The sequence below is a fragment of the Panthera uncia genome (assembly GCF_023721935.1).
Source record: "Panthera uncia isolate 11264 chromosome C1 unlocalized genomic scaffold, Puncia_PCG_1.0 HiC_scaffold_3, whole genome shotgun sequence".
NCBI classification, from domain to species: domain Eukaryota; kingdom Metazoa; phylum Chordata; class Mammalia; order Carnivora; family Felidae; genus Panthera; species Panthera uncia.
The window spans coordinates 1,225,223-1,239,079 of NW_026057584.1; the positions used below are offsets into that span (position 1 = coordinate 1,225,223).

The 13,857-nt window shown below is 60.9% G+C and overlaps 1 protein-coding gene across 1 annotated transcript; it reads left to right on the forward strand.

Annotated features, from left to right (window-relative positions):
- Positions 1-626: 626 nt before the first annotated feature.
- MAB21L4 (mab-21 like 4) lies at positions 627-10,092 on the forward strand. The gene is made up of 5 exons (XM_049614530.1): positions 627-1,265; positions 3,568-3,793; positions 4,849-5,002; positions 6,229-6,585; positions 7,482-10,092. The coding sequence occupies exons 1-5, from the start codon at positions 782-784 to the stop codon at positions 7,572-7,574; spliced, it is 1,314 nt and encodes a 437-aa protein (XP_049470487.1). The 5' UTR covers positions 627-781; the 3' UTR covers positions 7,575-10,092.
- Positions 10,093-13,857: the final 3,765 nt, after the last annotated feature.

The window sequence follows — 13,857 nt, forward strand, 5'->3', positions numbered from 1 at the left end:
GGCTCCCCTCAGGCTGAAGGCCCCGCGGGCTGGGGGGCAGGCAGCTTGAGGGCCTCTGGCCGGCCGGGGGGTTGGACGTGTGGCCCTGACGGGAGAGGAGGCAGGATTCACAGCGGGCTGCGGCCCGGGCTGCCGTCTGAGGCGCCAGCTCGCAGGGGGGCACAGGTGCCCGAGGGGGCTGCTCAGGTCGCCGTGGAAACACAGCCCCAGCGCTGATGTCCAGCTGCCTCCCACACAGGAGGTCTGGGGAGGCCACCCCTTGGGCCTCACCTTTCTCTTCGGAGCGATGGGATGCCACGAGGCCCTCCCCCAGGCTCGCAGGGAGGCCCGGATGCCACAGACACTGCGTGGCTGCTGGCATGAGGGTGGGGGGCGCCAGGAACGGGGTCCCCACCTCCAGGACAGCAGGGCAGGAGGTGGCCACACCCCGAGTGGCGAGTGGCCTGGCGGTGCCGACTGAATTTTCTCCAGGGCGGAGCCTGAAGGTGCCTTGGGCCCAAGAGGCGGAGTCTGCGTGACAGAAGGGAGGCCCTGGGCTGGGTGGTGACCAGGCCCCGCCTCCCTGCCCAAGGCTGCGGCGGCGGTGACATTCCTAATTGTCGGTGACTGACTCAGCCTCGCTTCAAAGGTCTGGGTCGGCCCCAGCCGTTTAACCTGCGGGACGGCCGCAGCCCCCGTCACTCTGGAATTCTGCTTCTCGGGGGAGCCGGCCCGCCCGAAGAGTGCTCCTCGCCCGGCAGGTGCCTCCCCCCGTCCCGTCCCGTCCGCACCCGCCGCGGCCATGGCCGTGCAGGTGCCCCTGTGGCACCACTACCTGCAGGCCATCCGCTCGCGGGGGGCACGGCGGGCGCAGGACTTCCAGCGCGCGGAGAACGTGCTGCTCACGGTGCTGGAGCACGTGCACCGCCAGGACCCCCGCTTCCTCGTGGACTACTCCCGTGACCTGGAGGCCTTCCAGTTCGCCCTGCGCACATCGGAGGAGCCCCTGCACGTGGAGGTGCCCCTGCGGGCGGACGCGGACGCCCTGCTGATTGAGGAGGTGGGGGCCGCGGAGGCGGGCGACGGCCCTGCGCCCTGCCGCCTGGGTGTCTCCAGGGAAGGGGCCCGCCCGGAACGGCGGATGGCCGATGACGTCCTCAGCGTCTCCTCCGAGGGTGGCGCCGGGTGCCGCGGCCACATCGCGCCCAGCAAGGTCCTGCGCGTCCTCAAGGACCTTCTGGTGGCGGCCGTGGTGCACTGCAGACACCAGGGCCTCGTCACGCCAGGTAGCGGGCGGGACACACTGGGCACGCGCGTGTGCTGCGGTGTGTGTGTGCGTGCGTGTGCACAGACTCGCGATGGCTCAGTGGGTGTGCGTCTGCGTGCGTGTGCACAGACTCGCGATGGCTCAGTGGGCGTCAGGGCACACGGGCTGGGGGATCCCGCTCCGAGATCCTTTCTGGTTCCAAACACTTCTAAGAACGCGGGTCACCCATTTCCACGTTGCCTGATTTTCACATGGTGACTTTGGCGGTGACACGTTAACGGATGTTACTTGACGAACAGCTAGAAGCTAAGTCCGGGGCACGGGGTTTCCGGCTGACCTGCTTGATGACGGTCCCTGCCATAGTTCTGGGCAGGTGGTTCTGTTATCAGTTCCAGCTCAGCATGACGGGTGTCCCCGCTTCCGGCATCTGGTCACAGTGCCCGGAGCGGGAAGACTGCGCGGGTGCGTGTGTGCAGCGGGTGCAGGCCCAGGACAGCAGAGCACCCTCCTGGGGGCCAGAGCAAATACATCGGGTTGTCCTGGCAGAGAAGTGGGGACGCAAACAGAAGTCCCGCTTCCCTTGGGAAAGAACAGGCCATGGCGGTGGCAGCCGCCTGGTCCTCGTGTCTGCCATAACGTCAGAGAACGGGGATGGACGGTCAGCCCGTCGCAGGGACAGTGGCCTGCCCCGGGCTGCTCAGAGAGGCTTCTGGATGGTCTCCCGACAGCAAGAGGGGCGACGTCCAACCCTGGCCCCTCTCCAGACCTGCCTGGTGACCCGGGCGGGTGGCCACCCTCTCAGTTGACGATAGATAGGGCCCTCCCAGGGCAGCCGGAACCTGTCATCAGGCCCCTTGGACATCTTCTCTGGTCATCTTCTGAACCTTTCAATTACCGCAGGTGACTTGGCAGGGCCACTGCTGTCTTCTTCCATGATCTACGGTGGCCATGCCCACCTGGCCCTGTCACCTGCAGGCCGTCTGCCCCGCCTGCTGGGATGGCCCAGCCCTGGGCCTTTCAGGCACACTCTGAGCTGCCACTCCCAGGTCCCCACCGTCCCCCGGCCTGGCCCGGCCGAGAAAGCAGAGGCGGCTGGGAGCCACGCCCAAAGGGCCGACCGAGCTGGGCACGCAGGGAAATTCCAAGCATTGCTCCCAGACACTTACCTTAAAAGGGAAGCAGGGCAACCCCAGGTGACGGGGTTCAGGCTGCCCGCACCTGGGAACAAACCGGTGAGACCGGGCTGGGGGCTGAGGCAGGGAGTGGCTGGGACAGGCCGAGGGTGTGGCTGGCCACCCTCCAAGCCGCCTCCGTGGACAGAATGTGTGACCAATGGTAGGTAGGGAGATGAAGCCACCGGTAGTGGCTTTGGATGACAAGTGCCTCAAACCCTGAATTGGAAGGGACCGGGGGTCACTGAGCTCCTTCCTTCCTGTAACCGATGGGGAAACTGAGGCCCATGTAGGCGATGGAGTGGTCCAGTGGCAGGGCCAGGACCTGGAATACCCCACAGGGGTTTGGGGGGAGGGGTCTGCATAAGGGGGCCCAGGCTCCTTCCTACAAGACCCCCACGCCGTGGGTGGGCCAGGGCGGGCTGCGTGCCGCTGTAGGACGTGAGGAGCCTCACCCCCCGTGCTCAGTCCCTGCAGAGACCTATTTTCAAGGCACATGTTGGGGGTTCCCTTTGGGACATGGCTCCCAGACGGTTGGTCCCCTGGCCCCTGACCAACACCCTCACTGGGCAGTGCTGGGGGAGGGAAGGAGGGACGTCTCCGAGTCTGGTGTTGGCTGGTGTTGGTAAGGGCCGGTGACAGGAGTGTCCCCCACACTGCTCAGCTCCCCTCCTCTCTCTGTGGTATTAATTTGTTTACTGGGGGGGGAAGGGACAACTGAGGAGGAAGGCCAGAGGGCCCCGGGTCATCCCCGAGTGTCTCTGCCTCGCCAGCCCCCAGCCCTGTCACCCTTGGAATGTCCCCTCCTGGGTGGTCTGGGGGCTCTGGGCTCTGGGTGTGGGTGCTGGGCTGAGTCCGAGGGGTGACGGGAGCGGGAAGCATCTTTACTGGAATGCGCCATCTGGCGTGTGGCTCTGGGGACCCAGGGTGTGGAGTGGAAGCCAGGCGCGTCCACTGTCAGCCTTTGGATCCAGGCCCTCCTGGGGGCGGGGCACCAGGCACGCATCTCCCGACACTGGGCCTCTGGGGACACACATGTTAACCCCGAGCCGTCCCGGGTCTGGCCCTGTCCTTCACTTGCCCAGCCCCTTCCCAGAGGCGCGGGGCCCATCTGAGATGAGGGTTCCAGGGCACGGCGGGCTGTTGCAGGTTCTCTGAACGCGGACAGCCTGGAGGAGAAGGAGTCCCACCTGTCCCTGCTCGTGTCTAGCGGCTGGCGAACAATCCGGTTCAACATCGTGCCCATGGTGTGGAGAAAGCTCGGGGTGCCGGCCCTGGAGAGGGCTCAGTGGATGCACGGGTTCCCTGAAGGCAGCTTGAAAAGGATCATCAGCCAAGAAGCGGCCCTGGTGCCAGCCAGTGCCCAGCACTGGAGGTCGGACACGCGTCCTGGGGTCTGTGGGGTCCTGGGGAGCCGGCGGGAAGGGGGCTGCCACCCCACTGTTCTTCCCACTCCGGGCAGGAAGGTCTGCGGGGACCCCCTCCCCCCGCCTCTGCCCCATAGGCTTCTGTGCCACGCTGACGTCCCTGGGATCTCTGGGGGACGTGGGGTCATCACTGCCCACCGCCAGCTTCGCCCCTCTTGGAGCTGTGGGGAGGGTGGAGCCGTGCCCCCTGCCGCCCGAGCCGGGGGCCAGGGCGGGCTGTGAGGGGACACTCAGAGAAACGCAGAAGGCTCTGGACACCAGAGGCCGGGTGACTCACCCAGGGTCCCGCAGGTTCTGGGGACAGTCGGGAGGGGTGTCCACACAGTGAGGTGGGGGATGCGATTGCACCGGGAATTTGCTAGCATTTCCTGTCTCGGTGGCCCTTCCTCATTAGGACACTGTAGGTCCTCCCGGCAGGAGACTGCCACCTGTGGTGTCCCCGCCCCCCCCCCCGGCCCCAGAGCCCCAGCAGCCCCTGTGGGGCCCCCAGTCTCCCCCCCAGGAGTCTGCGAGCTGGGGGAGGTGCGGATGCCCCTTCCCCTCCCTCTCCAGCCGGCAAAGGGAGACCCCGAGTTGGTGTCCATGAGCAGGAAAGACAGAGTAGGGGACGTGGGACAGAAGCTGAGCTCCCCTTGAGACCCCGAACCAAGGGCCAGGGACTGAGCCCCATCCAGCTCTGACAGGACTTAAACAGCAAGGCCGCTGTGGTTTGGCCAGGGTGATGCCCCACTGGCTCCCACGCCCGGGAATGCAGCCCGGGGCTGAAGTAAGCAGGGGTCGCTCTCACAGTTAATCCTTGGAAGTGGATGACATTCGTGGGGCTGGGCCGGGGTGATTGCAGCGGCATAGTCCCTGCCGTGGCCTGGACCATCCTGTGGGGCTCAAGACCTGATCCTGGGGAGGCCACGGCTGGGGGCTTTCCTTTCTGGGGATGCAGCGTGTCCCCGGATGGCTGGCCGGAGCCCCGATGCTGACCGAGTATGTGTGCTGTCCCGGCTCTCAGGGTCTCCACTGACTACCTGCTCACCAGGCTGCTCGGTGCGCTGGGCTCCCTCCCAGGCCACCGTCTGGACGGCCTCTCCATCCTGGACCGGGTCAACCACGAGAGCTGGCGCGACGGCGGCCAGAGCCCCGGCCTGACCTTCAGTCACCTGAAGGTGCGCATAGGGGGCTCGTGGGCACACTGGCCCCCGTGGCCGTGAATGTTACGTGCCGGGGGTCCCCACTCTGAGCCCTGTGCTGCTCACTGGCTGCTATGACATGGCTGGAGCCGTGTCCTCCTCGGCCCCTGTGACCGTCAGGGGCTGAGAAGAGCAAAGGAAGGCCAGGGCCGGGGCACAGGACCGGGAAAGGGAAGCGGGTGGGGTCTCTGCCTGGAGCGAGCCGCGGTGGGGTGCGGAGGCCTGCTGAGTGCTGCTCCATGATGGGAGCTGGGGGTTAACAGAGAGGTGGCCTGGCCTGCACAGGAGAGCCCGTCTGACCCGCTCCCCACCCTTGCAGGCCCTCATCCCACCCCCAAGGGGCCGGCAGCTTCTAAGAGGGCCCTTGGCGTCTGGCCCACTGTGGCTCCTGAGCCCCACAGTGAGCAGGGATGATGGGGGCTGGTGGGACGGCACAACTGTGGCTGGGGAGGGGCCCTGGCTGGGGGGCCAGGACAATGCCACAGGCTCAGGCTGCTCTGTATAGCAGGAGTGCAGTCAGGGCTCAGGGCACGAGGGGAAGGGCCAGAGGAGGGGCGGAGCCTCAGAATCTCCTGAGAGGGGTCCTGGGCACCACGGATCGGAAGCCAGGGTGGGGCTCCAAGGTCCCTCCGAGCCTGGACTCAGTGGCAGTGCCTCGGGGAATTGGGGAGGTGGCAGGATGGGGACAACAAGTGGAGAGGGGCTGGGGCTCGCTCTGGGACCTCTGGGGGGTAGTATGGAGTGTGGGGGAGAGGTGCGGGGGGCAGGGGACTTCCAGGGGACAGCTTCGATAAGGGTGATGGGCTGCGGGTGGGCAGGAGTGGAGGTGGTGGGAAGGTGGTGTGGGTCACAGGTGGGTGGGCAGGTGTGGGGGTGGAGGGAAGGTGGGGAGGGCCACAGGTGGGCAGGGGTGGGACTGGAGGGAAGTCTGGGAGGGCCGCAGGTGGCTGGGCAGGGGTGGGGGTTGAGGGAAGGCCAGGAGGGCTGCAGGTAGGCAGGGGTGGGGGTGGAGGGAAGGCCGGGAGGGCCACAAGTAGGTGGGCAGGGGTGGGGGTGGAGGGAAGGCGGGGAGGGCCGCAGGTGGGCAGGGGCGCAGGTGGAGGGAAGGCGGGGAGGGCCGCAGGTGGCTGGGCAGAGGCGCGGGTGGAGGGAAGGCCGGGAGGGCGGGGCTGGGCCGGACCGCGAACCCCGCCCCGCTGCAGACGGTGCTGCTGTGGGCGTCCACGCTCTTCCCGGCGCCGGAGGACTGGGCGGAGCTGCAGGGCGCCGTGTACCGGCTGCTGGTGGTGCTGCTCTGCTGCCTGGCCACCGGGAACCTGCCACACTTCGTCTACCCCAAGCGGAACCTGCTGAGCGACGCCGGCCTGGACCTCAACGCCCTGTACCAGCGCGTGGAGCGCTTCGCCAGCCAACCCGAGGCGTCCCTGCGCATCCACGTGACCCACCTGGGCCGCGGCCGCCCTCCGCGCATCGGCAACGGGGTCAAGGCCCTCCTGCAGCTGCCTGCCAGCGACCCTGCCTACTGGGCCACCGCCTACTTTGATGTCCTGCTGGACAAGGTGGGCATGGCAGGGGCGTCTCAGACGGGCCCGGGGTGACACGCGGGGGCGGGGGGGACCTGCTCCCCCGGGGGGGCAGGAGCTGAAGGAAGGCCGGCCGGGCCGGTCCTCGGGCCGGCAAGAGCCGGCCGGGGCAGACGTGACATCCGGTGGTCAGACAGGCCACGAGCGACCCTGCCCACTGGTGCCCCAGGGCCCCAGGGCAGCGTGTCCGAATGTGCCTCCATTGACCGCCAGAACCACCCCCAAACCCAAGTGCGGTAAGTGCTCAAACCCCGCCTGCCTCCGCTGGACTCTGTTCCTCAGAAAGGGGTGTGGCCGTCCCTGGGCCTCACGGGGCCAGTTTCCTGCTGCATCCTGAGACTCGGGAGGCCCACGCCGTGTCCTCGGACTTTGCATCCTGTGTACGACCTGCTGTTCAGGGGTCGCCTGGCTGTTCTGCCGACCGCACCTCCTTGAGTCTCCGAGGTTCTGCCGGCTCGCTAGGCCCTCCCCTCCCCTGCTCCCGCAGAGCCTGCTCCCGCTCCTCTCCCCCAGGGCCAACCCCCACCCTCACCCCAAAGAGCCAACCCGGTCTCCCTGCAGGACACGTGGGGCCCCGGGGGACGGCAGCAAGAGGGCTGGTGCGTGCCCTGTCCTCCACAAGCACCTGCTGGGCCTCCTCTGTGTCGGGCCCATCCGGGGACACCTGTGTGTGAGGAAGAGCCCCCCCCCCCCCGCCCCCGGGCGAGAGGGCCCTGCGTGGGTCCACCTGTCAAGAGGACCGTGCAGGCAGAGACCCAGACGCAGGAAGTCCTGGTGGCCAAGGAGCACGTGTTGTCCCGCGCCGCGTCCAGGACCCTGCGATGGGCTCCAAGGTGCCTCTGTGACCCCTCTGTCCCCCGCCCCGTCTGCAGTTCCAGGTCTTCAACATCCAGGATGAGGACCGGATCTCGGCCATGCAGAGCATCTTCCAGAAGACCAAGACCCTGGACGGCGAGGAGTGCTGAGGGGCCTTGCCTTTGCTCGGTCTTCACCACCCACAGCCGGGCTGCATGGCCCTGCGGAGGACCCGGGACATTCAGAGAAGGGAATGGGCTTCACCTCGAGGCAGGTGACGGGCGGTAGAGATGTCCACCTCAGACTTCCCGGGGGATGGCCTCCCGGGACGCTGGGAGCGCCGGGCAGCAGGTCCCCCGGAGCAGCTGCCTGGTCTCCCCAGGGCCTGGGACGAAGGCGCCTTGTATTTCACAAGACGCGTGTGGGTCTGTGTGATGACATCAGACTCTCAGAGCCAAGCATCTGCCCGAGACCTGGAGCTCGAGGGCTTGTCCCGACCTGAGTCCCATGCTCCTCCGTGGTGATGTAATACTATATATCTGATCTTGAATAAATTAATGCGCCAGGTAGGCTCGGTGGGGACGGCAGCTGCCGCTTTCTGTGTATCTATGTGGAGAATATTCCCCTGGAGACACGGAAGGAACCTGAAGCCAGCAGAGGGGATGCCTGTGGCTCCCTCTGCCAACAGGGGCTGGTCCCGCCGAGGTGGGGCATCTTCCGTCTTACGCAAGGTGGCATCTCCTGGCATCTGACGCCACCCCCCCTTCTGTTCTCAGGGCTCCGTGTCCCCACCCAGCGCCCTCTCATCGGCCCATGAAGGCCACCTGCAGCCCCTTCCCCACTGAGCTCTCACGTGACCTTCGTGTGCCCTCGCCTAGCAGACAGTGTCCACTCTCCACTTTCTTTGCCTCTCAGTGCTATTTATGCCCCGGCGTCTGAGCCACAGCCCACACCCTGGCTCCTGTAGAGGGACCTGCAACCCCACGGCGATGCGTGTAGCGACACCTTCCCCAAACCTCCTGCAAAGCAGCCCCCGGCCGAGTGCCAGAATCACCACACACAGAGGAGAGGAAGTGCCAGGGCCTTTGAAGGCTGTGTGATTCGGGACCTGAGCTGACACTAATACAGGGGGACACAAAATGCCATGAGAGTAGAGGCTGTCAGAGCACAGGACCTTGACGTTGCAGAGAGGGAGGGAGGCAAACCATAAGAGACTCTTAAATCCTGAGAACAAACTGAGGGAGGATGGGGGGTCGGGGAGAAGGGAGAGTGGGTGATGGGCACTGAGGAGGGCACTTGCTGGGATGAGCACTGGGTATTGTATGGAAACCGATTCGACGATAACTTATTTGAAAAAAAAACAAAGAAAAGAACATAGGACCTTGGTCCAATCCGATTCACAGTGGGGACAAAGTGTCCAGGCCCACCCTGCGGTCATTTCCTCAGTGTCTTAGTGTGTCTCAGGACGCTGTACTTGGAAGAACTAAGGGCCTCAATAGTGGGGAAGGCCAAAGGGAAAAGTTCAAAAACACATCTATTCTCATGGCCAAAACAGTCTAGCAAAACACACTGTCTCCCAGGGGCAATAGCAGAATGTAGCATTACCCCGAAAGACCCAATTCACCAGTATAACCTTAGCAAAAATCGGATGAATCAAAAACGCGACACTTAGGTATCAATCCAACAAAATATGCAAAATATCTGTATGAGGAAAATGACAAAACTCTGATGAACAAAATCAAAGAAGAGGTAAATAAATGGATGTTCCATGTTCATGGATAGGAAGACTCAAGGTCGTCAAGATGTCTGTTCTCCTCAACTCGATCTGTGAGTGCAAATTAAAACAACTGGGAGGAAACTCCACGTGCCGACGTTGGAACGTTGACAGCATCGAACGCTGGCGAGGACATGGAACGTCAGGAGCCGGGAGGGATGCAGGTTGATGGTTCTTAGAAAACTAAACACTCTTTTACCGCCCGATCCAGCAATTGCACTCCTTGGTATTTACCCAAAGGAGCTGAAAACGCATGTTTGCCCAAAAACCTGTATACGAATTTTTACAGTGACTTCATTCGTAATTGCCAACACTTGGAAGCCACTCAGGTGTCCTTCAGTAGGTGATGGATAAACCGTGGTCCGTCCAGACAAGGGGAGATTACTCAGTGCTGAAAAGAACTGAGCCATCAACCCATGAAAAGTCAGGGGGGGACCTTAAATTATTGCTTACTACTTAACGAAAGCTTATTACTAAATGTAAGAAGCTAATTTGAGAAGGCTACATTCTGTATGATTCCAACTCTGACGTTCTGAAAAAGGTAAAATTATAGACAGTGGAAAGATCAGTGGTTGCCAGGGGGGAGGGGTGACCAGGTGAGGCACAGAGGACTCTTAGGGCAGGGCAAATACTCCGCGTGGTACTAAACTGCTGGGTACATATCATGACGCGTCTGTCCAAACCCACAGAGTGCACAACACCAGGAGTGAGCCCTGATGAGAGTAAGGGGCTTTGGGTGATGTTGACGTGTCCGCCTGGGTTCGTCACCTGTAACACATGGTCCCTCTGGTGGGGGCTGTTGGGGACGAGGAGGCTGTGCTTGTGTGGGGGCAGGGGGTTATGGGAAATCTGTACTTTCCTCTCCATTTGGCTGTGTGTCTACAAACTGCCCCTCAAAATAAAGTCTAAATAATCCAACGAATTTAGAATGTTCTCTCTCAGTCGGATCATGATGAATGACAGCAGATCCCTTTAACTGAACCAGGTTTTAGCCTGTAACCAAGGTGCTGTGCTGGGTGCTGAGTGTTACGGATTTAGGAGAACAGGACAGCACAGCCTGTGGCATGTGCTTCGTGGTGGCCGATCTGTGGAATGAGTTCTTTCCAGCCCCCATCGGGTGGGGGGGGGGGGGGCGGTTAGAAACAATTGTGTTCACTCGGAAGAGGCAGGACGTTATGTTTCCAGTCTTGCCCCAGGCTGAGGTTGACCTCCCTGCTTTGTGTCACAGTATAGGCCCCATGGACCTTTGTCATCTGGACTGGGCCTGTGGGGTATCTTGCTGGCTCACTATTTTGATGACATCATGCTAATAAGACCTGGGGAGCATTGACTGGCAAGTGTTTTGGATGCCTCGTAAGATGTGTTTACGCCAAAGGGTGGAAGAGAAATGGTAGGGTCTCAAGGGTCTGTCTTATAGCTGGCGATTTGAGAGGCTCGGGGGTCTGGGCATGCCAAGACACTGCCTCTAAGGAGTAGCGGAAGTTTTGATGCCTTGCCCCACCTCCTGTGATGAACAAGGACAATGCCAGGTGGCCCTCACCGATTTTGGAGATTGTGTGCATCTTACTTGGCATGTCCCTGTGTCAGGTCATGCAGAAGGCTCTGAGTGGGGCCGGGGCGACAGGTGAGCTCTTCATGCTGCAATATGACCACTGCCCTGAGGGTACCCCTGGGAGAAGGGGACACCACACGGCATCTCTGAGAGCTCTAACACGGGAGCAAGGGTGCGCCATCTGGAGCACAGAACCACTCACGGTTCAGAGCGCAGCGTCCGTCACGGTGCTGGGCCCCGGTGGAGAATGAGCCGCTGGCCACGAGACCCTAAGTGACTCTGGGACCTGAGCCGCCCACCACGAGCCACGTGTTACAGGGTCCTCACCGTGTAGCGAGGCAGGAGAAGGAAGTAAAAGGCGCAGATATCGGAAAAGAAGTAAAGCTGTCTTTTGCCTAGATACATTGCTCACCTACATAGAAAATCCAAAGGAATCTACACAATAAACCTTGTGAATTTGACAAGGTTAGAAGACAGGTTAATAGAGAAAAATCAACTGCACTTGCATACATTAAGAATAAACAATTGGACATAAAAGTTTTAAAATACCATTTACGGTAGTCAAAACTAACACACCCAGGAATATATCTAACGAAGGCTATGGAAGCCCTTGCACTGAAACATTGTGGAGTATAATTTAAAAGACCCAAATCAATGTTCATGGAAAGGAATTCATATTTTGATGATTTCCGTTGTCTTTAACTTGATGCATAGATTTACTGCAATTCCTATCAAAATTCCAGGAAGCTATGCTGAAAAAATAGACAAGATGATTCCAAATTTACACGAAAATTCAAAGGATCTAGGAGAGGAAAAACAATCTTTCAAAAGAGAGAGCAGAATCGGAAGACTTGCACTAATTGCTTTCAAGACGCTTCACGAAGCTGCGTTACCGAAGACGAAGACGAGACAGGGAGGAGGCCGTGACACGGGGGAGAGGCCAGAAGCAGGTCTGCCCTGATGGTCAGTGGCAAAGCGGCTGCCCCAGTCAGGTGGGAAAAGGAGAGTCTGTTTAACAATCGTTGCTTGAACAACTGGCTGTCAGTGTGGAAAAAAAGCAAACCCTGGCTCTTTTCCACCCCATGCACAAAATTAACATAAAGTGCACCATGAACCCCTCCACACAAAAGCTGACACCACAAAGTTATCAGAAGAATCTTCCTATGAAGATATCAATGTCAGCAAAGGTGTCTTGGAGAGGTTCCCGACAGCATGGACCACGAGAGAAGCCGCAGGAGCTCACCAAAGGAAAAGACCTGCCCTTCGGAAGACACGATTAAGAAAATGAAATGGTAAGCTGCGGGGAAGGAGAAAAGGCTCACCACTCTTCCGGCAGTATCCCGAATCTATAAAATAACGACCAATTTATGGTCAATAAAAATATGGTCAATATGGTCAATAAAAAAGAGGACAATCAAGGAATAGGAACAAATGCTTGAGCCGACAAGTCTCACAAGAAGACTCACACGTGACCAGTCTGCACGTGAAAAGATGCTCAATATCATCGGTCATCGGCGAAAGGCAAATTAAAACCAAATCACGTGCGCTGTCACACCCACTAGACAAGAAGACAACACCAGACGTCGGTGAGGCTGTGGAGGGACTGGGACTCTTGGATGCTTCTGGTGAGGACGTAAAATGTTAGGAGCACTTCAGAGAGTTTTGTGGCATCTTATAAAGCTAAAGGGTTACAGTGGGACCCCATGATTCCCTCGTAGTTATTTTCCCAAGAGCAGTGAACACGTGTGTCTGCGCAAGGCCACATGTAGGAAAGTCTGTCACAGCCTTATTCATAATAGTCCCCAACGGGAACGTCCCTTCACAGCAGATGATAAACAGATTGTGATCTATCCGTACAAGGGAAAAGCACCAGCAAGGAAGACAGCGTCCCCATGTCCCCACGGCAACACGCGTGACCATCAAGAGTGTTAAATGGAAGCAGCAGACACAATAGGGAATATGTCACGCAAACACCTACAAGGCTGGTCTGTGCTGACAGTCCGGTGGGGGCACTGACCGGCTGGAGGCACAGGGCACCTGCCACCGGATGGGGATTCCTTTCTCATCCCCATGTCTGCTGCAGGAAAAACCCAATCTGGACAGGGCTGCTGTCGGGACAAAGGCCACGTCTCCAAGGTGGCCCGCACGGCCCTGTCCAGCCTTCTCTGGAAGAGCCTCCCTCCACCCACCTTCCACTTCCAGATTCAGACCCTCGGCCCCCTCAGCTCCCGTGTGTGTCTCTCCTGGTGTCCGTGAGCTCACGGGGCGGACGGCCTCCGGTCATCCCCGTGACCCCAGCGGCCTCCAGACGTCCCCCACGACCCCAGCGCACTCAGCCGTGCCGGCCGGCACCTGGGTGAGTGACGGGGGCCGAGCCAGGCCGACCCCTGCCCTACACAAGGTCACGGGCTGTGGGTGTCCACCTCCGCTTGAGGCCCTCCTCCGGGGGCTCTTAGGACCCGTGAGGATGTGGAGGCACGGGTGCAGCTGTGATCGAGTAGAGCCGAGGCTGCGTGTTCCGGAAGTCTTAGGAGAAGCTAAGGGCGCCTGGGCAGAAACCCCAAGTAAGGGGGCAGTTAAGGGCCAGAGGGCCAGAGGGGGTCAAGCCAAGAACGGGGAGGGGCCGGGGTGCAGAGGCCACGCTCGGATATGCATCTGAGGCCCCCAGACTCTCAGCACATGTGGAGGCCCGTGTGCCTACGTCGTGACCTTCAGTCTTCCCAGGTCAAGTCCTGGCTGTGTGCTCCAGGCATGTTGGTGCCTTAATCTCTGTGACTCTGATCACAAGTCACGAGTAATCAGCCCTGTGGGTCATGGGGGTTGCCCTGGCGGTGTGGGGGGTGCGGTATCTTGCAGGTGCGAGATCTGGGGTAGGATGTATGGTGACAGGGCCCCTACACACTGTTCTCCAGCCCTGGGGAGGCCCTAGGCAAGGAACTGCCCCCAGGCAACCCCCGTGAGGGCGCAGTCAGGGGCCAGACTCTTCCCCGCCCACCCTACACACAGTGAGGACAGATGACCGACGATTCTTTATTGAGTGTCCACCGGCCAGGGGCCTGTGGGGGTTGCAGCTCATTTGGGAGGTGCCGTGGGTCCCGAGCCCACGTGGTCTGCTTCCAGGAGGTGC

Coding starts and splice junctions, on each gene's coding strand:
- MAB21L4 (XM_049614530.1), top strand. CDS start 782: ATGGCCGTGCAGGTGCCCCTGTGGCACCACTACCTGCAGGCCATCCGC. Junction 5,003..6,228: donor TGACCTTCAGTCACCTGAAG/GTGCGCATAGGG, acceptor GCCCCGCTGCAG/ACGGTGCTGCTGTGGGCGTC. Junction 6,586..7,481: donor TTGATGTCCTGCTGGACAAG/GTGGGCATGGCA, acceptor CCCCGTCTGCAG/TTCCAGGTCTTCAACATCCA.